Source organism: Moschus berezovskii, chromosome 11, assembly GCF_049115385.1.
Source record: "Moschus berezovskii isolate FMDL1 chromosome 11, NW_MosBer_1.0, whole genome shotgun sequence".
NCBI lineage: Eukaryota > Metazoa > Chordata > Mammalia > Artiodactyla > Moschidae > Moschus > Moschus berezovskii.
The window spans coordinates 12,532,481-12,556,545 of NC_142470.1; the positions used below are offsets into that span (position 1 = coordinate 12,532,481).

Sequence of the window (24,065 nt, forward strand, 5' to 3'; positions counted from 1 at the left end):
GAAGGAACTCTTACTAATATTTTAATTGTGAATGGTGGGGAATGTTAACTTGGGATGAATTTTCTCTGTCATTTAGTTTTATGGTGAGCTGTGATGAATGACACTATAACTTATATTTCTTCCCATATGAAATGAATTATTTGCCTCTTCATCTTATTTATCTGTTACAGTCTAGATATTCTTACTGCTTAAACAAATACTTTACATATATTACTTGTCATAGTTGGTGAAAATTCTTTTCCTAGTTTATTCATTTTAAATGAAGCTTGTTCATTTTGCTGTGTAGTGGTACAAGTGTCTTCATGGTATTTGTAAATTTGGAGATATTCAAAGGTTTTTGGATGTGTGACTCATGAGTGTGAAGGATCTACTCTATTAAATTTTCATGAAATTCATTCTATTTCTAGGTGCTAATCTGCTCCACTGATTTCTGGGCCAGCATGTCATTTTAATTATTGCTTTTTAAATTTTTGATACTTTATTTTAACATAATGGTACCACCTATCCACCTTTGTAGAATAGTTCTTAATGCTGTCATTGATCCGTCCCCTCACTCCCATGAGCTTTAAAATTATTTTTGTGAAGTACTAAAATGAATCTATCTTGAGGGAATTTTGATTGAGAATGTGTACATATTTATAAACTAATTTGGGAAATTCTTTTACAATATTTATTTCCCCCATTTTGGAAGCTGGAATATCTCCTACTTATCTATTTTAAAAATCAAAGCATCACATCAAAGGTTTGAATGCCAAAAAGTAAGTAATATTCTGATGTGGCCCATACTTTTACTGTCTTGTTCACATGTAACTTTGTATTTTATATTATTATATTACAAAATCTCAATTTTTCAAAGTGCAGAAGTATTCAGCAGCTTGGAAAGGAGTGACTGGGTATCATGAGTCACCTGTATGCATTTCTAGATACTCTGCCGAAACTAGGAAGTGTCTGTTTCTTGCCAGTGATGTGTGATATGGATGACCTTTTTAGATGTGATATTGAAAACACATCTATTCAGCTAAAAGGTGGAATATACATAATACTGAATGTGATGTGTGTGAACTTTTCCAAAACATGAATGAAAGATTTAAGGTTTTCTGGTGTGGCATTCAGTAGGATGGGTTTTTATTTCCTTTCTTGAGCAGTTTTTTTTTTGTTTGTTTGTTTCAATGTTAACTGTTTCACAACAGTTTGACATAGCTAATCACAACAGTTATTAGCTGTGACTTGACTAAAATATATTTGTAAGTCATCCTTTTCAGGTACCATTTCTTTTATCAAAGTGATAGTTTTCTTTCATCTTCTGACAGAGATCTATCAGATCTTTTGCCAATGATGATCGCCATGTTATGGTGAAACATTCGACAATTTATCCATCTCCGGAGGAACTTGAAGCTGTTCAGAATATGGTATCTACTGTTGAGTGTGCTCTTAAACATGTCTCAGATTGGCTGGATGAAACAAGTAAAGGCACAAAAGCAGAGGGTGAGACAGAAGTAAAGAAGGAAGAGGCTGTAGACACCTATTCCAAGTAAGTGTGACCTGACCTTTGTGTGACACTTCACTTGTAGTGCCCAGAAAAGTCCAGGGTCCCATCCTACTGGGTTGCACTTGGTATGTGGTGGTCTTTGGGTTTTCTGATTTATATGACTGTAAACAAGGAAGTAAATGTGGAATTTTTCTGAGTTAAATTTGAAGAGACAGTAGAATAGGAATAGGAGAGAGCTGTTCAGGATCCCTTTAAAAAGGAATAGAAGCCCTTTAAAAAAAACCTCTGTTTTAGAGATTGTGATATGTCATCTTTTTCATGTGTTGGTTTAGTTTCCTAAATTTAGAAATAAACACTATAGTTTTTTTCTGGCCTCTGGGGAAGTCGTAAAATGTCATTTTTTTCAGGTGTTTAAAAATCCTGATATAGAGGAAAGTGCAGGAGAATGTCCTCCAGAGGTGTTTTTGACTGTATCTTCCTTGTTGACTCCCAGGATCCAGTGTAGTGTCTTGCATGTAGTCCATGCTCATTGGGTATTGAATGAATGGCCTAATGGGAGCCAGACCCTTCAGCTATTACAGCAGTGCTCCCAGTGCTGCAGCAAAAGTGAGTTATGAGTGAGATAAAGCTGAGTGAGAACTAGGAAACTATTTATGCCTTGCTAAACGTAGAGTTACTGTTTTGAGCAATGTCACTATGATTGGAGTAAGAATATAGTTTACTTTGAAAGATGAAGCTCATTTGACTGCATTGTATTAGTAGCATTAAGAACATTACTTTGACTACAACTGGTAAATTGAGGATAGAAGTTACAGAATTTTTTTCTCAGCCTTTCAATTCTAAATCAGTGTGATAAGTAGATAAAGAATAGTGGGAAAGTATTGATAAATCGATTTCTTTAACTGAAAGATAGTTTAACCTTTCCATCTTCAGATGAAAGAAAATCAGTATCCGTTTTCAGCTGAAGATTATATTTTCTTGACTTTGTTAGCTTATTACAGGTAATATATACATTAGCCATAGATTTGTCAGCTTGAAGTTTCTTGGCAGTTAATTCACTTTTTCTTGCATATAATGAGTTTAAAAAAAGATACTGTCAAAATATACGGTTCATTGGTAATTAGTAGTATCATCCAACGGAGAAGGCAATGGCAAGCCACTCCAGTACTCTTGCCTGGAAATCCCATGGACGGAGGAGCCTGGTAGGCTGCAGTCCATGGGGTCGCTATGAGTCGGACATGACTGAGCGACTTCACTTTCCCTTTTCACTTTCACACATTGGAGAAGGAAATGGCAACCCACTCCAGTGTTCTTGCCTGGAGAATCCCAGGGACGGGGGAGCCTGATGGGCTTCCCTCTATGGGGTCACACAGAGTCGGACACGACTGAGGTGACTTGGCAGCAGCAGCAGCAGTATCATCCAATAATGAAGCTCTTTGTATTTCAGTCCCCACGCAAGTTAAATAGTCATAAATTCCTTACTTATAGATTAACTGATTGATTGGCCACACCGCAGGGCTTGTGTAATCTTATTTCTCAAACCAGGAATTGAACCTGGGCCACGGCAGTGAAAGTGCCTAGTCTTAAAAACTGGATCACTAGGGAGTTCCTGCATTCTGTGTTTAAGTTGCATGTCGAAATGTGTTTATACCATTTATTGTGGTAAAATGGTTTACTGTGATTTGCTGTGTTTACTATTTCTAAGTATTTTTCAGTGAAGTCAGTCCTTTTAAATACATCTCTTTGCTGTCAAGGCTGGACAGACTCTTGGAAAGTGCTCCAGTAGACACTTGCTGAACTGGATCAGGTCGCTGAGCTGTCAAGGTGTTTAAAACATGATGTACTGTGTGCTTTGTTTGAATTTTTAAATAGTGTTGTGTGGACTCTTGTTAGTGTTTCCAGTTTGTGAAACATTCCTGGGTTGAGCCCTTGGGAATGATTCTTCCTGTGTGGTAGAACTTAAGGTGTAGAATGATTGTGTCCCTATTTTATATAAAACAGAGGCAGGCATGGCTTCCAGACACAGCTGTTGTGGTAATAGACACGAATTATGCTCCTGATGTGTGCTAAGCACTGCAGAGGGCCCAGAGACAGGGATGGCTTGCTTGTATTTATTAAGCGCCTTCTATTGCCAGGCACTCTTAGACAGCTTTTACCTGTGTGCTCGTGTTTTACCTCTGACTCACAAGTTCCCACTATTTGTATTTTAGAATATTAAATATTTAGCTAAATTTAAATTAATTCCCTGTATTGGGGTCACTTGCTTTATAATACCTCATATTCAAATTCATTATTAAAATTTAGAACTGAATTAGGACTTAGTTTCTCTGCTCAGTCTTGCTGTCTTCTACAAGTATATCATAGACCAAGTATATCATAGTTATGGTATAGAATGTAATAAGCAAGCTAGTAAGGGCTAGTTAATAACATCTACTATTTATTGAGTGCCAATTACTGTATCAGATTACTTTTCGCAGTATTTTACAACAAATCTGCTAGTCTCTATTACTGTTGCCTGCCCTCCACCCCCATTTTACTTAAATTTCCAGTACTTCATATTTGGTTATGAAGAAGGAGTGACTCAGAATCAATAACAAATTTACCTTGCTTAAGATCACTGAGTGTGTGGTGGAGTCAGGATTCACATTCAAGTCTGTTGGACTCGAATCCACTTTTCTTCACATCTTCACTTTGATTATCCATGACTAAAATGTGAAAGTACAGAGCAGAGATAGACTAGGTGAGGGATCTGGGGATCAGAAAAAACTTCACAAAGGAGGTAGCGTTTGCAGTTGACTCTCCAGAGAGTGAGTAGGGTTTTGTCAGGCAGTGCAAGTAGAAGAAAAAATAAATCTCAGCAAGGTGTGAAAAAGTATCGGGACTGTTTAAGGAATAATAGCTATTTTGTATTGAGCTATTAATGTATGCCAGGCTTTGGGCTAAGTTCATTCAGTTCAGTTCAGTCTCTCAGTCGTGTCCGACTCTTTGTGACCCCATGAATCACAGCACGCCAGGCCTCCCTGTCCATCACCAACTCCCGGAGTTCACTCAAACTCATGTCCATTGAATCGGTGATGCCATCCAGCCATCTCATTCTCTCGTCCCCTTCTCCTCCTGCCCCCAATCCCTCCCAGCATCTGAGTCTTCCAGTGAGTCAACTCTTCGCGTGAGGTGGCCAAAGTACTGGAGCTTCAGCTTCAGCATCAGTCCTTCCAATGAACACCTAGGACTGATCTCCTTTAGAATGGACTGGTTGGATCTCCTTGCAGTCCAAGGGACTCTCAAGAGTCTTCTCCAACACCACAGTTCAAAAGCATCAATTCTTCATTGCTAATTATTAATAAATGATATTCTCAGTACCACTCTGAGGAAGGTATTAATCTGTTGTTTTTTTTTAACCAAATGAAGAAATAGACTCAAAAGAGTCAAGTAATTTGTAATTTGTCAAGTGTCATATAGTAAGTGGCAGATCCAGGATTCGAAACAGGAAGTCATGCTGATTCCTAAATTGCTTCCCAATAAGCCCATGTCTAAGTGTTCAGTGGGACACCAGGAAAGTAGCAGGCAGAATTCTGTCCTTGTTGTGCTTTTGGAAGACTGTTCTGGTTGTAACATACTGTATACAGTAGATGAGATGCTAGGAGTTCAGTCAGGCCAGTGGAGAGGTGGTTATTGAGGTGGTTTAGGTGAGAGGTAGTAAGAGCTTGAAAAGAAGCTAGTTTGAAGGCAGGGGTTTGAGACTGATTATGAGGGGAAAATTTATAAACGGTTACTAGGTTTGGGAGAAAGATGCAAGAACAGGAATACAGAGGAAAAAATAAAGATGACAGATTCTGTTCTTAATATCAAGTAATGCCCTATATTTGGTTTACTTGCTTCAAAATGATTTTTATTTCTTTTTATACTTGTACCACCCTTATAATTTTTCATTGCTTTAATGTTTATTGATTCTCTCAGGTGTGCCAGGCAGTGAGCCGTGGCTGAGTTATTTATGATTTCCTGTCTTGTTTCCATTGCCACTGTTCTGTTTCTCTTTTCTCCAGTTCATTCTCCAACTCGGCTAACTTGGGCTCAACTCTGCTGACTCTTTGCCCTCAGCTAGAATGACCTTTTTTTCTCTTTAACCAAATCATGACTCTGCTGAAGTCACTCTTGAAGTTTGCCTTGCTTGAAGTCTCTAATTTTGACCTTTCTCTTTTCTGAAATTATGATGCAGTCATAATGATGTAAAGAGCTTGAGTGTTGTGGTCAAATCAACTTTAGTTTGAATCTTGTTGTTCACTCGTTCAGTCATGTCTGACTCTGTGCTTCCCCATGGACTGCAGCACCATTTTACTCTCTGTGAACTTGAACAATTAATCACCAGTTTTGAGATTCTCATTCCTTGTCTTTCAAATGCAGGCTCTTTGTTAGGTCTAAATGAGATTTGTGGCATGCAGTTTGTTCTCAGATGTCACATTTGTCTTCCTTCTTAAGCAGGTTTTAAACAGCTTTTGTACTTAATCTGCAGTGTGAGCCTCTGAGGCAGGAGAATTTGGAGTGTGTTCTCCATATTCAAACAGTTGCTTACTTGTTGAATGACCATTAAGTTTAGTTACATTTTCATTTGTAATTGAGGGAAATGAACTAATAAACTTTAGGTATTAAAATCAAGGATAGATATTAATGTTATTCTTATGCACCATTCATGACTTGATATTCTTTGAATGTTCGTTCTTCTGGTTACCACTGGATTTGGAATGTGTGTGTTGGCAGATCATCTTTGGGTTCTTCAGCTCTTCACTTTTATCACATTATTCTGCTTTCCCCATAAACTTTTATGGATTCCTAGAATGCTGCAGCTACAAGGAGAGAGCTAAGGCTTACCCAGCCAGTAGCCATTTTACAGTTACAGATACTGAGCCAGAAGGCACTGCTAGGAACAGAGGTCAGGTCTTTTCATTTTCACTCTGATGCTCTTTCTTAGTATACCACGGTGTTTATGTTTCTCACAATTTTTTAATTGCTAATTACAAGATAAAAGGAGGAAGTTTGAATAATTGAAAAGATATTTAAGGGGATACAGTATTTTTGGATTTTCCTAAGCAATATAGATTTAATAAAGAATTGAGAGATCTATCATTTGAAACAGTCTCCCTATTGGTTCTTTGCATAAGATAGTTTATGAGCCTTAAATCTGAGACTGACTTTTTGGAATTTTGGATATCTGGATTTGTGTTCTCCCTTATCAATTCATATGGATATCCAGAAAGCCATGTGATGATTAAGTTATAGTTTCAGAAGTAGGCTGTGAAAGTAATCATTCAGACTTTTATTTTTAGGGATCAAGGTGGTCGGACATTGTGTGGTGTAATGAGGATTGGCCTGGTTGCAAAAGGGTTGCTGATTAAAGATGATATGGACTTGGAGCTGGTTTTAATGTGCAAAGACAAACCCACAGAGACCCTGTTAAATACAGTCAAAGATAATCTTCCTATTCAGATTCAGGTGAGTACAGTTTAATTGTACCTCTAGGAGAATTTGTGAAAAGGTAAAAATAGGTAGTGATCTTCATTAATTTAATAAAAAGAAGTTGATAACAGTAAAAGGTAGGTACAGACGGCTACTCTGGGTCTGTGCATCATCCATCACATCTAAGGCAAACTTCTGGTGATTAGTATTCAAAGTACAGTCTTAAATTTTTCAGATGTATCTTGCTGAGAGTCTTCATGTTTTCCAGAATAGGCCTCTCAGCGTTATAAAACTCTCTAGAAGGTTTGATATAGGGTGGAAAAGAACAAAAAGAGCCTGGACAACTAGAAACTTTCATAGATGCTAATTTTTTAAATTGAAGACTCTGTTAATTTCATTTCATTCATTCATTCTGTTAATAGAAATTCACTATTAATTCCTTGTTTTCGAGCCTTTTTCACATTGGGATGTACTTAGAGAATTTTACTGTTGTCATGTTTCCTGGAGGATGCTGCTGGAGGCTGAGGGCTCCTCAGGGCTGAAGGCAACTGATTGGTCCAGGGCTGTGGTCACTTTAGGACCTGCTCTGCCAGCCTGCTCCAAGGGTCAGTTGAAAACCGTGATCACCTTTCATTTTCAGCTGTGTTACCTTTGGTATAATTAGATTATATCTTTTTGATGATTTTATATCAGTTAGTCCTTCAATCCATGTTGCATAAATAGATATCAGTACACAAGGTTGAACTGTGAATTGTTGAATGCTCTCTTTTTTTGTAGTTGGTTTCCTTTGTTTGTATTTCTTCTGTGGAGACCTTTTTTCCCCCAAAGTAATATGAATTCTAATTTGTCTTTATTAGCTTTCTTACTGGATCATTTTCTTTCATACTCACCAACTGATTTTCAGAACCATCTTCCTGACTTTAATCTGCTGTTCCTGGCACTCAAATTTGTGTTACTTGTTGACACATTCTCCTATATTAATTTCTGGAACACTTTTTTAAAAAATCATTTTTAGATCTTAACGCTTTCTAAGTGACTAAGCAAATATATTTGATTTTTCCATTTTCAGTTCTGATTGAAGGAAAGTTTCTGCTCTTTCAAGGGTTAAATTCATTTCTTTTAAAGAAAGAAAAGATTAAAGACTTTTTAAATCGTTATGTGATCATTTGAGAAGGGAGAGTGGTAAGCAACATGGAGTACAGTAAAGAAAGTTCAATAACGGGTTTCTGACTATACTTTTTGTTATTAGAATGTTAATGTTGTAAAATCCATCTTTTTTCCATTATTTTTATATTGTTTTAAAGTTTAATCTTTATTTCTGCTTTTATTATAGTGACCATTGTTATTCTTAAAACTGTACTAGAGTAATAAGCAAAGAGTTGGATATATGGAAGCTTTTCCAACCATCTCACCCCCTTTTCTGTTCTCTTTAGTGAGTTCTGTTTTATATAAGAGTGGTTATATTTTCAGATGTGTCAGGATGGAAAAAGGGTTGAGAATCAGTGCTATAAGAAATTGAAGATCTGTTGTATTTCTCAGTATTGAAGATACAGGAAGCTGGAGCTTCAGTTGTACTAATAGAGCTTTTTCTATGTAGTTAACAACTGTGTGAATTCTGTATTTTCTATTTCTGGGCACTACAGTTTTAAAATTTTTGTCAGGCTAGCATGTGTTTGAGGGAAGGGCCTGGGAGAGAACGCAGACTGTGTAAATTGTTTCAAATTTGAAGAGACGAGGGCTTTTTAACCTAGAGAAGCTGAAAAAAGGTACAAATATCTTCAGATCTTTGAAGAGCTTCTTGGAGAAGGCAAAAGTGGCCTGAACTCTTAAGACCAGTGGTGGACATTTTAAGAAATATATCTGAATTTAATATAGCCAATAGAGTTATCCAGCAGTGAAACCAGCTGCTTTGTGTGATGGTTGGATCCATGACCATAGCTGTTTGGGAAAAGGTACCCAAATAAATGGGGATGTAATTGTATACCCACTTTATATTAATTTGTGTACATGTCCACATATTTGCTATGCCTTCATATGTACACACAAGCATGGACATCTTATTATTAATACAAAAATGTTTTAGAAAATCATTTTAAATGGAATTTTTGCATTTATTCCCTGCCTACCCCTTTTTTCTTGGTGTTCGTTTGGAAAACCAGTCTGTGATACGATACGAACTTATTTCCTTGTGAATTAAAAACCTTTTCACTGAGCACTTATCACAGCAAAACTTTGAGTTATCAGGGTACCTTAATTAATTGGGATTGTATCAGACCTTTTCTATATGTACTCTTATCTAGGGTGATTTTAGAACTTCCTTGAGCAGAGGAAGGAGAAGGATGACCAAAACCAGAGTCACCAAGAATTAGTCTAGTCCAACACTCATATCATATTTCATTACTTTGGATGTGTCTTAAAGAGTGCTCTGCATGTACAGTTGAAAAATTGACTTTGCTTTTTCTCTGAGACATCTTTACTGCTCTTATGCAGAGTGAATGTGAGCAGCTTTCTGCTTTTTCTCTATACTCTAGTTCTGGTTTTTCCAGCCACTACGTGGCCTTTCTCTTTCTTGGTTTCCTCTGTTCAAAATTAGGGTAATGAATTTTCAGTTTTCTATCTTTTTTGAGATGTTTAATGGTAAAATACTTTTCTTATATAAATGACTTTGAGTTCCTTTAATGCACAGTTGATGAGTAGAGAGACCCAGTAGTGTTTCTGTTCAATTATTTATGTTAGGTAATATATATTAAATTTTACCACCAAGAAAGACCCTGTGTAACTTACTAAACTGTATATTTAATGTATTCAGTTCAGTTCATTAAATGTATACTTAAAAGCAGTCCTGGTTGGTGATAATTTTTTGTATAATTGTTTGTTAAAAGAAGCAGTGAATATTTCTGTGTGGATGTCAGATGACTTGTCCCAGAGAAGGTCTCACTGGAATGATCTCTGATACCTCTTGTTAGAGAAGGGAAGTTAGTTACTTGTTTATATTAACCTTTTTACTGATGAGTGATTGTCCAGATATCCTTTTTCACTCATTCTGACTTGATTTTCTTTAAAAATCTATAAAAAGGTTAGGTAATCTTATATTTATAAATCTTTATTAGCAAGTAGGAGTTCCTTTTTAGGTTGTCCTATCAAAAAAGGTATTGGTTTAGAGAGCATTCCTAGCAACTTATTATTCTGTATAAGTCCTTTGTAATAATTTCAAGAACAATAATTTACCTTTTGTTTTATAATGATGCTTTTGATAACTTTCACTTTCAAATATTAGAAAGAATGGTTTTAAGTATTGTTTAATAATTGAATAGATGATTGACCTTGTGGTTGCTTTTTGAGGGATGAAGAGGATTCACAGTTAAGTTGGGAGAGAGAAATGTTACTTCTACCCTAAAGAACTAGTTAAAGATTAGTTACTCTTTCAGAACAGTAAAAACTAATTGTTAATAACTTTTGAAAACTAAGACTAAGGGGGGAATCATTCATTTTTTGAAATTTTAATTAATTGGCTGTTTTTGAAATCTTGGTGACTTTCAGAAACTCACAGAAGAGAAATATCAAGTGGAACAGTGTGTAGATGAGGCATCTATTATAATTCGGAATACAAAAGAACCCACGCTGACTTTGAAGGTGATACTTACTTCCCCTCTAATTAGAGACGAATTGGAGAAGAAGGACGGAGGTACACATGTGTATATATATGTGTGTGTGTATATGTATATATAGAGAGATATAGATGTGTATATATAAATATATATTTGTTTCGTTCACATAAGACCTCTCTTAAATGCTGCACTAATTATGTTCAGTGGATTTAAGAAATAATCTGTCTTTTGTTTTATGCTACTCATAGTATTTTAAGCAGATTTATTCCTACACAATCTCTGTATTTTGCAAAAATGTTTATATTCAAAACATAAAATATGTTAATTCAAAAAAACCTGTGCTTATGTTGGTTTTAAATCCACTTTAATTTTTATACTGTTTCGGTGTTCTGTTTTACTTTGTCTAGTTTTGCATTGCTATTGGTATCAGCTAACCTATTCTGGGTAGCTTGGTTATTAGGTCTGATTTTAGGGTTAAATGTGGTTCAAAACAGTACTATTTTCAAATTTACTTATAGTAACTCCATAACTTTTTAAGAGTTATGCTTTATCTAATTGCCTAAGTGTTTTGTAATGTAAGAGAGATAAATTGGGGGGCTTCTTCTTTTTTAAAAAATAATCTTTAGTAAAAATTTTTTTCTAGGAGATGTGTGATCCTGTTAACATTTAGGGTTTTTATATATGTGGGAATTTTATTTTAATCTTTCTTCTGAAGTTAAAAAGAATTTCTGCATAGCAATGCCATCAAATAAAAGTGGAGTGAGAAATCTATTCCGTTTTAAGAAGTACTGTTGGAGCTGGATTTCTTTTTTGATATTTTTATTCTTTCACATCAGCTTGTTTCTGCCTGTTAGCCCTGTCTCTAGAAACTTGCCGTGTGCTATTTCTCCTGTGTCAGACCTTTGACCAACTGGCCTCTCTCTGTTATGACAGTTTAGAGGCAATGTGGCCTAACTGGGCCAACGAGGACTCCCCGTTGCTGTTTTTCATCACTAGATGTTCAGCAAGTTCCATTGGTTACTCCCCTACCTGAAATACCAGTGCAGCAAGAAGTATTGGTCAGTTTCTTAATTTATTTCAAGTTGATGATAAAGGAAGAAAAAGACACATTTTACCAGAGATGTTAGAACTTCAAGTTTTGCAAACATGACTCATAGGATTTCTTAAAGTAAAAGTGGTAGACTTCCTTTTTAAAGAAATCTTTGGGGTACTAAAATCAGCTGTACCATACCCAACAGATATAAACTAGGTACATTTATGAATCATAGTTTAAAATTAAAGTACATCCACTCTGTAATTGGGTTTATCCCTGTACTTTTTCTTTTGGGCTGTTTATAGTATCTCTGACACCTCTGAAGAACCAGTCTTGAATGGCTTAATTTCTTTAATAGCTTTAGAGTTCACCATTAACTGTAGAACTATAAAGTGATTTCTGAAATATCAAGATAATTCTGTTAATTCTGGTAAGCTGTGTTCTACTTGACCTTCTAGTGTAAAATTAACCATTTCTAAGTATAGTTATAGATATTATTAAAAATTCTTTGAGTATAGAGAGATGAGAAGATGACTGAAGTTGCCAGAGGCTAAATTTGTCTAGATTTGAAGTTGCTGAAGACTAAACAATGTTTGCTTGCAGCTGGAGACATCTCTCCCATTACTTTGAAAGTATTGAGAACAACAGGCTTCTCTCCCTCCATGGTTTTGTGTGCTTACATGGGATTTTAAGGTTTCAGTGATAACTCTAAGCTTAGTCAGTTGCCTTTATAACTAGGTTCAGAGGACCTGAAAACAGATCTTAGTATGTTATACCCTTACTAGAAGACTAGTTACTGCAAAATGGAATTTGCAGTAGAGTAGGAGAGTCATAGTCTGTTCCAGGTGTTCGGGTTATTAAAGGATTCCAAGACCTCTTTATAAGCTCAATCTCATCAGCTGATGTTAACATAATTGCGTGGGATCAGATAAGATGAAAGAATCAGCTTGAATCTAGTATTTTACACGTTACTCCCTCTCCTTTTGAATGGCAGCAAGATTTGCTTTGCTGTTTTCCTTAACCTCACAGCCCTGCCAACTCACCTGTTATCTCTCATAATTTGCTCATTTTGTCTAATTTGGACTTTGTTGAAGTTTTTAGATCTGTGCTAGCAGTTTTGTGTGTTAATTGGGTAACTGAGGATCCAGTGTAAGCGTTTAAGATCTGGGCTGTACAGTTCTATAGGATTTCTTTCATCACACCAGATGACTCCTCTTGCCTTGACGCAGTTCTTTTCAGCTGCATGGGGTGAAAGTACAGATTCATTTGGGTTCCAGGAATTTCTGAGTTTGAGAGAAATCTCTTTAAAAAAATATGCACTCATTTTCTTTCTCAAAGTTTAAAAAAATACACATTGTAAATACTTTTTGGGGAGAGATTTTCCTGCAGAATCTCAACTTCTCTTCTGCCACAGAACAAACAGGCTGTTCACAGTATATATGTCATGTGTTTCTCTTCCCTAGTGGCATATTTGGGTAAAATCAAAAAAGGGAAAAATGTCTGAGAGCAGGCAGAACTGGAGGACTGAATCTGGTGAGAGCACCACCCTTTTCTTCTCAGTGTTGTCTCTGTAGACGTGGCTCTAGCTAATTACTCATTTCACTTTGCTGTTTAGATTTTCAGTGGCCAGACTATAGTGAATTTCTTTGGTATTATTTACTGTTTCACAGGTAATAGTCCTCCTGTGCTGTCAGCCTTCTTTCTTTATTCTAACCCTTTACCTGAAGGCTCTGTAGAATAACCATTCCCCATAACTATATGGGGCTTCCCAGGTGGCGCTAATGGTAAAGAATCCGCCAATGCAGGAGACACATAAGAGATATGGGTTAGATCCCTGGGTCGGGAAGATCCGCTGGAGGAGGGCATGGCAACCTACTCCATTATTCTTGCCTGGAGAAGCCCATGGACAGAGGGAGCCTGGCGGGTTACAGTCCATGGGGTCGCAAAGAATCAGACACACTGAAGCGACTTACAGTGCACACATACGTGCATTACTACATGCTTCCTGCTAAAGAGGGCATAGGAGAACACAGACCTTGATGGCAGCCAAGTGTTTGACCCTTAACTACATTAACTCTTAACTATTACTGTGTGCCTTGGACATATTTCTTCACTTCAAAATGTGGGTAATGAATACTTTAGAAAGTTGTTTGAGAGAATTTATATAATAATATGACCTGTACAATACTCAGCACAAAGTGATTGATTAGTGAACAGTGGTAGTTACTTAGTTTAGTAAACAAAAAGTCACAGCACAAACTCATCTACTCAAAGTGCCTTGAATTTACAGTGAGAATAATGTGTAATAATAGGTTTGAAGTAGTAAACATAAGCAGAGTTAAACTTAAATATCCATTGATGTGTAGTACTGGAATTGGTATACTATATTTGCTGCAGTGCTAGTAATGAGCTGACTTACTATTAATGTAAAGTTTGATTCATTGAGACAGACAGCTTTTTCCCTACCCATTTCCTTTATCTGTAGCACCTTGAGTGGTACCTAATACTTAGTAGGCAATTAAAACCTGTTAAGTTAATTTTTGTAGCTAGCATATTATCTGATCAGATAGAACTGTTTGGTGTGTAAGAAGCATTAACAATGGACATCTCAGAATTCAAGTAATATATATTGAAGATTTTGCTTTGCTAAGGTATTTTATAACTTACTGTGTTATAAGCACTTTCTCATATATGATTTAATTCTCAACAGCCATGAGGTAGATAGTTGTCCTGTTTTATAAATGAAGAAAGTCTGATGTTTCACCCATCTCTTCTGACTCTCAAGTCCAGTTACTATCTAGGATGATCATAGGAGATCTTAGCTGACTTAGTTTTTCTGAGCGTCACATGGTCTAAGCTGCTTTTGGTGCTTATGATTTTAAACCAGGAGTATATTTGCTTTGAGGGTGATAAATCCAGCTGCTTACTATATTTACCATACTTTCAAACCAAGTGGATAGGGAAACTACAAAGGCATTTGTGATAACTTAGGCTGAGATAAACTGCAGTGCTCAATATTAAGGGAGATTCTCAGGGTGTTACAAAAAAGTTTCTCAAATGCACCTTAGTTGCCAGTGTGAACTTCCAATGTGGTTTGTCAGAATGACTCCTGTTAAGTGGAAGACCAGTCCAAAGGTCACAGCTAGGATTTCTAACAGTGCTGCAGTCTTTGTTCTCCTGCCTTCCCCAGCTGCTTGACCTGCATTGTCCTGTGTAAACCTGTAGCCACTATCTTTCCAGTGGCCCACCGTCTACTGAGGCATTGCAGAAAAGTCGTATCTAGTGATGTTTCTGTCATAATCTAGGATAACAGTGCTCTCTTTTACCTTCATGCTACATATACCTGTTCATATTATTGTAGCCTGAGGTTTCTCATGGTTAGTGACTTGAAGCATTATGTCTGCTCTCCACACAGCCTCAAGGAATTGAGAGAAGGACTGCCCAGATATCTTCAGGCTACCTTGGAAATTCTGTCAGTACGAACTGAGTAGCTCAGCTTCATTCCAACTTTGAAATGTCAGGGAGGTCTTCATGATAACCCAGCTTGATTATTTTACCTTTGAAAGAACCCAGGTTCCAGACACACAAATTCTATTTAACAGAGTTCTGGCTTTTCCCTGCCCCATCTGTAGACTAGTGTTTTTGTGAACAGGCAAAGAGTTAGCTTGCATGTAAGGGATGGAGAGAAACTGACCAACATTTCCTGCAGGACAGTGTGTTTCTGGTCACAGATCTAACCCCTAACCAAATAAAAGTTAGGCATAATAGACTTCCTTTCAGTGCTTCCATTGTTTAGAATGTTTTATGTACCTTCGTGCTCTGATGCCAGTTTATTGAGCAATGAATTTTTTAAAAGCTGTTTTTCTTTGCTTTTGGCATTTTTGTTACTATCCCCTATGCTGTTTTTTAATCTGTTTTACTAGTCACTATAGGAAAAAAATGAAATGGTTCATAGTTCCATTGATTTTGATTTAAAGACACCAAGATGCCTTTTTATTAGAAAAGCTTTGTTTCTCCACGAAACTGAAACATCTATGTTAAAGTTTATACAGAAATGTTAAATTCGAGGTTCTTCTTTGAGAAGTGAAGTGTTTTTCCAGCTGCAGTTCTGTGATTGCCACATTTTTTAATGAATGAAAATATATAAAACTATGTTATTAATTATGTAAAAGAAATAGGCAAGCAAGGCTTACAAGTAGCACTACAATGCCACATAAATTTATATAGTTTTAAAATAAGAAGCTTTGAAGAAGGTAAAATGAGATGAATTATTACATCCCCTCTGCTGTTCTCACCTCATGAATATTGAAACATTTTGGATCTTTTGACTTTTTGACTATCAGAGCATGAAGAAACATGGCCATTCTGATGGTGATGTTAAAGGGAATTCAGTCAAGTCTTCTGTTCATTGCCTGTCCCTTTCATCTCTTTTTAGTAGAATCTACTGCCTCCAAATGTTGACTGTCTGTAGCAAGCTGATGTCACTAGTTTTTTTTTAAATTAGAATTAATGAATATAATTTGACTTTGGGAATAAGAGAATTTATCTAAACATTTTTACCATTATTCCTCTATAAAACTGTCTGTGTGGTGATGAGCAGATGTTAATTACAAGCTCTGTTCACCAGACAGTAGTATCAGAAAGTTCAAACGGAGTTCTTTTGCCTTGTCTTTTCCTACCCAAACTTCCTCTGACCCCTTGCCTCTTCCACTGACCTTCCCCCTGCTGCCCTCCCGCCCTCTCGCCTTTCCTGATACTACTACTTGATCCAATGACAGAATGAAACATAGTTTGCTTTACTCTTAAAGTCCTAAAAAATAAGCATGGTCTATTCCTTTTCTTGAGATTATGTTATTTAGCAGTCAGTCAACCTTTGTCATGTCTAACTTTTAAGAGATTCTAACTGTTCACTTATAGTAGTTCTGCCTTGTATGTGAGCTTTACACAGATGCTTGTATTGACCACAGTTAAACATTTTGACATGTAAACATGAAAATGAATTACTTGTATGTTTTGTGTCATTAAAAAGGATTACGCAAAGACAGGAACTAGGTTATCTATGAAGTAAATACCTATAGCGTGTTTGCTTATGTTTATAAATAAAAGCACATTATCATTTCTTTTTGAGGCTTTCCATTTTATGAGGAAAAAGGAGTAATGAAATGAGACCCTGTATTCTGAATTTGTTGGCAAATATTAATGTGAAACAATGCAAGTATCTGCTGTAGAGCTCACCTGGTCAGAAAATAAGTATGTAGCACTTCAGCCTTGACATGTTGAAGCCAATAAAGAAAGCCCACATAAACATACTGCTGAGATTGTGACTGTCTGATTGTACCAGGAAGTGTTGGTGGGCTCTCTTAAGTTCTTAAAAGAGGAAAGTAAATATGACTTAATTGGATTAGACAAAGACTTCTCCAAGATACATTTGTATGTTATATGCATTTAAATTAATGCACCGATTCTTCAAAATGTTTAAAAACCACTTCTTAGTGGCTAAGAGGAAATAAATTTGGCTATCTAAACATGGACTTAGTATCTTGTGACATCTTCTCAAATATGAATATTTGTCACTAATCACATGTTTGAGATCTTAATTTTGCTGCTCTTGGCCATCCAGTCCAACTCTGAAATGTTAAGGCAAGTCAGATAGTTGTACTTCAGTAGTATTCTTTGCCACTTTTTGGGGAAAAAAAAAGGTATGAAAAACTTGAAATGTATTTCAACATATTTCATATTTTAGTTTTAATAATTTTGGTTTAGAGAAAAAATAGAGAACTCCATGGTTACACTGGAAGAGTTCTCATCAGTGGGGTAAAATTTCTATTAATGGTTACCTTGTTGGATGAGTTAATTTTGTTGTAAAATAAAACTGCCATGCTCAGTGTATTGTTCGTCTTAGTATATCTCAAACTGATGACCTAAGCCCTAATTTTCCTTAAGAACTGATTAGTGATTAAAATCCCTTCTTCTATAAAGAAAAGTTGTTATTGCTATTGGTCCCAGATTTCCACTCTTTGAACCCTGTCAGAGGAAAAGTGCTATGTACCTATTTTGTGCCCTGTGATGTTACATACATGCTTAATAAGATCCCAGATTGTATGTAGCAGTGATCATCGATTTGTTTACTGACTGAGTGAATGCCTTTGTGCTCCTGTTGTACTTGTGGGCAGAATGGCTCTATTGATGATTTACCTAAGTAATGATAGTGCACATAATTAAAAAGAAAGCAACAAAGCCAAAACCTGAAATCTTCTGGGAGTCTTATTAGTTAACTCATTTGCTGCTCTTCTTTTTATTTTTATTGTTTGGTAATCTGACAGGAATCCCTTGGTCAAATTGTATCTGTCTCTCTTTATCCCATTTTCCCATTAGAAAAGGTTGTGATGAAAGATCCTCCGGACTTATTGGACAGGCAGAAATGCCTGAACGCCTTGGCGTCTCTTCGACATGCCAAATGGTTTCAGGTTGGCTTTTTGTTATTCTCTTATTGTTACTGTAACCTTTTGCAGGTTTCATTTGGAACACCTGCCACTTAATGGTTTTTGTGTAATATATAAAATGGGGTACGCTCTACCTCTTAGGGTTATTGTAGGAGTAAATGATTTTATTTAGGTGAAGTGCCTACTATAGCTTCTGCTATAGTTAATGATGTTTAATTGTCATATAATCCTTTTGGACTTAGTACTCTGAATTTCAAATGATAGCTTATAAAATGCAAACATGGGTGAGAAAAGCTAAAAACTCAGACAGTTGCCTGGAAATGGAGTTGCCATGAGGCTATTATAAAGCCAATTCTAATAATAATATACTTCCTTTACTTTAAACTCTACCTTTCTAAACCATAATTTTACTACTTTTAATAACTTGATTTTTTGGTTTGCTTGACAACTTATGAATGATTGACCATTTAGTATTCATTTTAAAGAACCTGTCCATGATCAGTGTCCTTAAAATGAAGAATGAATTTCAACAGGGATATTGGAATCATTTTGTTTGTTTTAGGCAAGGGCAAATGGATTAAAGTCATGTGTAATTGTCCTCCGCATTCTGCGTGATTTGTGCAACAGAGTCCCCACATGGGCACCGTTAAAAGGATGGGTAAGTACTTAAATATGATTAAAAGCAAATTCTGAAACTATAGTCAGAGGAAATCCTATAGAAATTATATGTTACTGTATTCTGAGTTAGCTAAGGTGGCATTTATCTATTTTTGTTCTGGGAAAAAAGTTTATAGAGGTTTTTATATGATTTCTTTTTTATGAATTTAATTTGTATTATACATACATTTACAAATGTCTCTTTTACTTTATCATATTCGTATTATAGAGACTGAGATATTTTTTCTGACAAAAGGTTCTTTACCTGTTAAAAATTAGTATCTTCCTGCACTTTTACTCTTTGCTGATGGTTGATTATTATTCACCTACTGCCTGGAAAAGCATGCTTGACTGGCACATTTCTCTTTGAATGCTACTTCCATTTAAAATAAAAATTACCTGGTATACCAGTATAAGGTTCCCATACCTTCTTTTCTTTTCTCTTTTGAGTATAGACATTTAAAAATAAGTTCATACTAGTAATTAAGGTTAGGTGAATAGTACAGTTAACTGTAGTTTAAAATGTGTGTTGCCAAACTTTATTAATTTGGTAATTACTATGCTTGATCCAATAAAGAACATTATAAAACAAGTAAAGCTATAAAGGGTTATTTTAGATTAATTTAATAATTATTACTTTGATATTGGCATCATGAACCTTTTAGTTTATTAAAAAGGGAGATTTGGTCCTTTTTTAATTCCAGTTGTACTACTTGGGGCAGGATGTCTGGAATGAAGTCTTATTGTGGTTTGAGTCCATCCTCGGTAAAGTGGGAGATGGGTGGGCTGGGTTTGAACACTGATTATTTATTGGCCATTACTAACCTACATGAAGGCTTGTTAAATCTTCGTTAAGTTAGATGACTGCAGTTTCTTTAGTAATCCTTTCAGGGTAACTGAAAATAAAGTTTTTGTAGCAAAAAGTCTTCTGAATATGTACTCTCAAAAATGGTTGATTTAAGCACTCTGGCTGGGGTAAAACTTGATAATCAAGTGGGAAAAGTTAATTGGGCCCTAAATGTTAAATGGACTTTAACCTTTTTGGCCTCCATTGTAGATAGAAATGTCAGCTCACATTTAACTGGAAACCTTTTAACACTTGGTGCATGTACTAATTTGTAATTTAATATCTTCTAGCCACTAGAGCTTATATGTGAAAAGTCTATAGGTACTTGTAATAGACCTTTGGGCGCTGGGGAGGCCTTGAGACGAGTAATGGAGTGTTTGGCATCTGGAATTCTACTTCCTGGTAAGGGTTTCAAACTCTGGAGGCAGAAGAATCAGAACAATTTCATTTAAATTTAGTTTTCTATTATGTGCTAAGTTTGTCCTCTACACAGGAAAATGATGTGTAGGAGTTGTTTTGCTTTGAATTTTAGCAACTGGAAGTGTCATAAAACTCTCTTTCAATAATTGTAATTTATGTTTTATATGTACTAACATAAAAGGTACTAATAAGATATTGTGTCTGCTATGAAGTTGCTTTACCCAGAACTCTAAATTTGAAAATGGTTATGTTAAGTTAAAATGTTCATTCTGTTTGCAGTCTGGTGTTTAATTTGGAAAAATTAAATTTGGTCTTTTTTCCCATATATAATCACTTAAAAGATTTGGGGTGATTCATCATGCTGTTTCTAAAGTCCGAGTTAAGACCCAATTTTGACCTTAGATATACAAATGGCTTCTAGTAAAATAAGGACATTTAAATGCTAACATATTGAAAATAAGTGTCCATTTTACTCCATTTAATTCAGCAGACTTTTTACCTTGTTCTTTTAGGGTTTTTTTTTTTTTCCTTTTCTTTTTCCTCTTTTCTTTCTCTCTATTTTGTTTTAGTTTATTGAATTCTAAGTTCAGTTCTGAATGGTACTTGTGTTCTTTTTTTGCCTTTGCCAAAGGGGGTCCTGGTCTTCATGATCCTTGTGAGCGAGATCCAACAGATGCTCTGAGCTATATGACCATCCAGCAAAAAGAAGATATTACTCATAGTGCACAGGTAGGAGATGGGCCCTATGACTGTGGTCTCTTAGAGGGGATATCATGTAATTTATTTAAAAACTTTTTTTATTGCCTTCTCTTGGGGACTTTGTCATAATAGTAATAGTATTTGATGAATGTGTTTTTAGCTAGATGTTCTAAGGGCTTTATGAATGAAAAATTTGAATAAATATAATCTTCTTTTCTTTAGCATGCACTCAGACTATCAGCCTTTGGTCAGATTTATAAAGTGCTGGAGATGGACCCCCTTCCATCTAGTAAGCCTTTTCAGAAATATTCCTGGTCAGTTACTGATAAAGAAGGTGAGTATAAATATTTTGTATTGGGGTTGCATGTGGGCAGTGATGGAGATGGTTGTGAAATGTTTCTCTTGTTAGAGCTGAGAGCACTTGTAGTTTTTAACCCAAGTCATATATAAGAGCGTTTACTGTTTTTCTTCCTCATTTTCTTCTGTCCCATCAGTGACATCAACTTGCTTTCATTTGTTCTTTCTAGTGACAGACTCATTTGGCTATTGTTGATCAGATGCCATTATTGCATAGACTTAGGGATGGCACTCTAGAACCCTTGGTCTGAAGTGAAGAGAAAAGTCACAAGCTAGGGGGAGAAGTCTTGGTCACTCATCAGTTTGATGATCTTGTCATGCTTGGAAGTGTTATGTAACCAAGAGAGAGAAAACATAAGCATAACAGAGGAGAAAAATATATTGGAAAATTCAGAATTGTTTTCCATTTGTTCTAGTCTGTGTGAACTCAGAGTTTCAGCAGAAAGAGCACATGCTTTAGGGTCAATATGACCTGGTTCCCCTCACAGTGCCCCTGCTCACTAGCTTTAGACCTTGAGCAGTTAGTTCATCTCTTGCCTTGTGGGTATTACTCCCGCTCTATTGGCTATTGTCAGATTATATGCCCAGCTCAGTGCTTGGAAACAGTAGATACTCAAATGTGAATCTTCTTATTCTCATTATGCCACAAAAAACCTCCCTCCCTCTTTTCCTCCCTCCCTCTCTCTCCTATTATATTAGGAGGTGGGATGTTTAACACCAGTTATTTTCACCTGTGGCATCCCACCTACCACGAATGATACTATTCTAATAACTTTTTTTGTGAGAAAAATAGTGCAATGGCCCAATCTGTTTATTCAAAGAACAGAATTCCAGTGTGTCTAAACACTTACCAGGGAGTCTACCAAATCAAAATTATTTCATAATAGTACTAAAGCTTTTTTTTCATCCATTTCTGCTCTTTCATGAGTTTACAGTTTTCTGGAAGCTGCATGAGACTTGTGATGGCATCATCAATCTGATGCTAATGAATTTTTTGTATCAAAATTTTTGTTTTAATTTCTAATATGCTCTTTATTGATTGATGCTACCCACAAAACAAAGTTCTTTGGGTGCTCAGTAATTTTTTAAGAGGATAAAGTGGTCCTGAGACTGAAAAGTTTGAGCATCACTGCCTTCTGCTGTAAATTCCTCAGGGGTAAGGAATCCTCCAGAACTTACCACAGAGTTATTACAAACCAATGCTCAATAAATGTTTGCAGAATGATAGCCATTTTCTTGCAGAGTGCTCACTCAGCAGCATTTTTGAAAGAGATTCACATAACCATGTCTCTTGATTGAATGACTGAATAGAAATTTCGTATATATTTGTAGATTCTTAGAGTTAATAATCGGAGAAGGCAATGGCAGCCCATTCCAGTACTCTTGCCTGGAAAATTCCATGGACTGAGGAGCCTGGTAGGCTGCAGTCCATGGGGTCGCTCCGAGTTGGGCAAGACTGAGCGGCTTCACTTTCATGCATTGGAGAAGGAAATGGCAACCCACTCCAGTATTGTTGCCTGGAGAATCCCAGGGACAGAGGAGCCTAGTGGGCTGCCGTCTATGGGGTCGCACAGAGTAGGCCACGACTGAAGTGACTTAGCAGCAGCAGAGTTAATAATGAAAAATTTTATTTTAGTCACTGAATTCATAGTAGTTCTTCTGGTTTTGTGTTTTGTCTTTTACTGGATAGTAAAAGTGTATTGTTACGTGACTTAGACTTCTTTTAACTTTAGAGTTAAAGTTCTCAAGAGTTTTGGAACTGCTAGTCTATCAATTTATAGCTTAAAATAGAACCAGACAGTTGGTGTTTCCATTTGAGTCCTATCAGTTACTAGCTGCATGGCTTGGCTGTAAGATGAGGGAGTCAAGGCTGTTGTCTCCAGACATGAGCTGCATCGTTCTTCATGCTTTCATGTTTTTAGCACCTGGCTTCCTGACATTGGCTTTTAAACTTTATTCTTAGAATTCTTGGTGATTTCAACATGCATTTAGATGATTTTTTTTCTTTAGAATTCTGACTTCTTAATTCCTTGGCATCCTCTCTCACAAATATTTTCTACTTCGTCTCAGGTGTGCATTTTGAGGACATATCCTAGATCTTGTCTTCAGTATGTATACTTGTGCCCTCTCCCTAATTCATTCTTAAAAATCCCACATTGTAACTGCCTCTAGTTGTCATAATGTCTAGTACTTCTGCTCCAATTCTTGATACTCATCATTGATTCTGTTAACTTCTCATAGTGCTTCACCTTCCTCGTGTTCTCACTTCTGTCACTTCTCTGCTTATAGTCACGTGGTCTGTCATTATGATCACTCCCTAGTATATACCTTCTTTGTTGATCCTCTCTTCCCAGCAACTCTGGTTGAAATCCAATTCTTTGCCTACGCCAGGTTGTTAGACATCATTGAAGAAAAAACACTTGGTCATCTTAACTCTTTTCCCTTTAAGTTTCAGACATTAACCTTAAGTAGACTATTTGTGTTGGCTGCAAATTCTCCTGTAAGTTCTAGAGTCTCCAATTTTCCTAGAAAACTGTTGAACATAATTCTGTCACTTTACACTTTTCTCCCCAGCCCTCCTTCTCAATTGATGATCTTGTTTGCTTGAAGTCCCCTTGCACTTAACTTTCCTTCTCTTGAATGGGTAAAGCCCAGCCTTTCTACTCATTCACTATATCACATCCCCTTTTGCCTATAGATGGACATCATCCTAGCAAGTCTTTCTTTTCTCACCAGCATGAATTCCTCCTTTTCTGCTGGACCATTCTCATCAGTATAAAAACCTGCTGTAATGTCTCTTATTTGAAAAACAAAGCTAAACTCCCCCTTGATTCTGCAACTTTCTCCAACAGGAAGAAGCTGCTCCCTTTTATAGGAGTACTTTTGGAAAGAGTGGACTGTTGTTTCTTTTCCCTTTTCCTCACTTTCTTTGAAGCTTATTCTAACCAGACTTTCTTCCTCATCTCTCTACCTAAGTCTCTCCTGTGACCTTTTCAGCAACACTGGACACAGGTGAACACTTTTTCTGCTATAATTAGTTATATATAGAAAAGTATAAGAT

The 24,065-nt window shown here is 36.3% G+C and overlaps 1 protein-coding gene across 5 annotated transcripts in view; it reads left to right on the plus strand.

Annotated features, from left to right (window-relative positions):
* Positions 1-24,065, plus strand: part of STRBP (spermatid perinuclear RNA binding protein) — a 148,476-nt gene that overhangs the window by 76,372 nt on the left and 48,039 nt on the right. For all 5 annotated transcript variants that reach the window (XR_008682539.2, XM_055400888.2, XM_088841158.1 and 2 more), the window contains exons 3-10: positions 1,311-1,531; positions 6,811-6,976; positions 10,481-10,625; positions 17,957-18,048; positions 18,587-18,682; positions 19,819-19,930; positions 20,580-20,677; positions 20,870-20,981. Coding sequence is in view for 4 of the 5 variants with exons in the window: in XM_055400888.2 (XP_055256863.1) it covers positions 1,311-1,531; positions 6,811-6,976; positions 10,481-10,625; positions 17,957-18,048; positions 18,587-18,682; positions 19,819-19,930; positions 20,580-20,677; positions 20,870-20,981 (1,042 nt within the window). In the remaining variant the exon portion in view is untranslated. The remainder of the gene's footprint in view (positions 1-1,310; positions 1,532-6,810; positions 6,977-10,480; positions 10,626-17,956; positions 18,049-18,586; positions 18,683-19,818; positions 19,931-20,579; positions 20,678-20,869; positions 20,982-24,065) is intronic.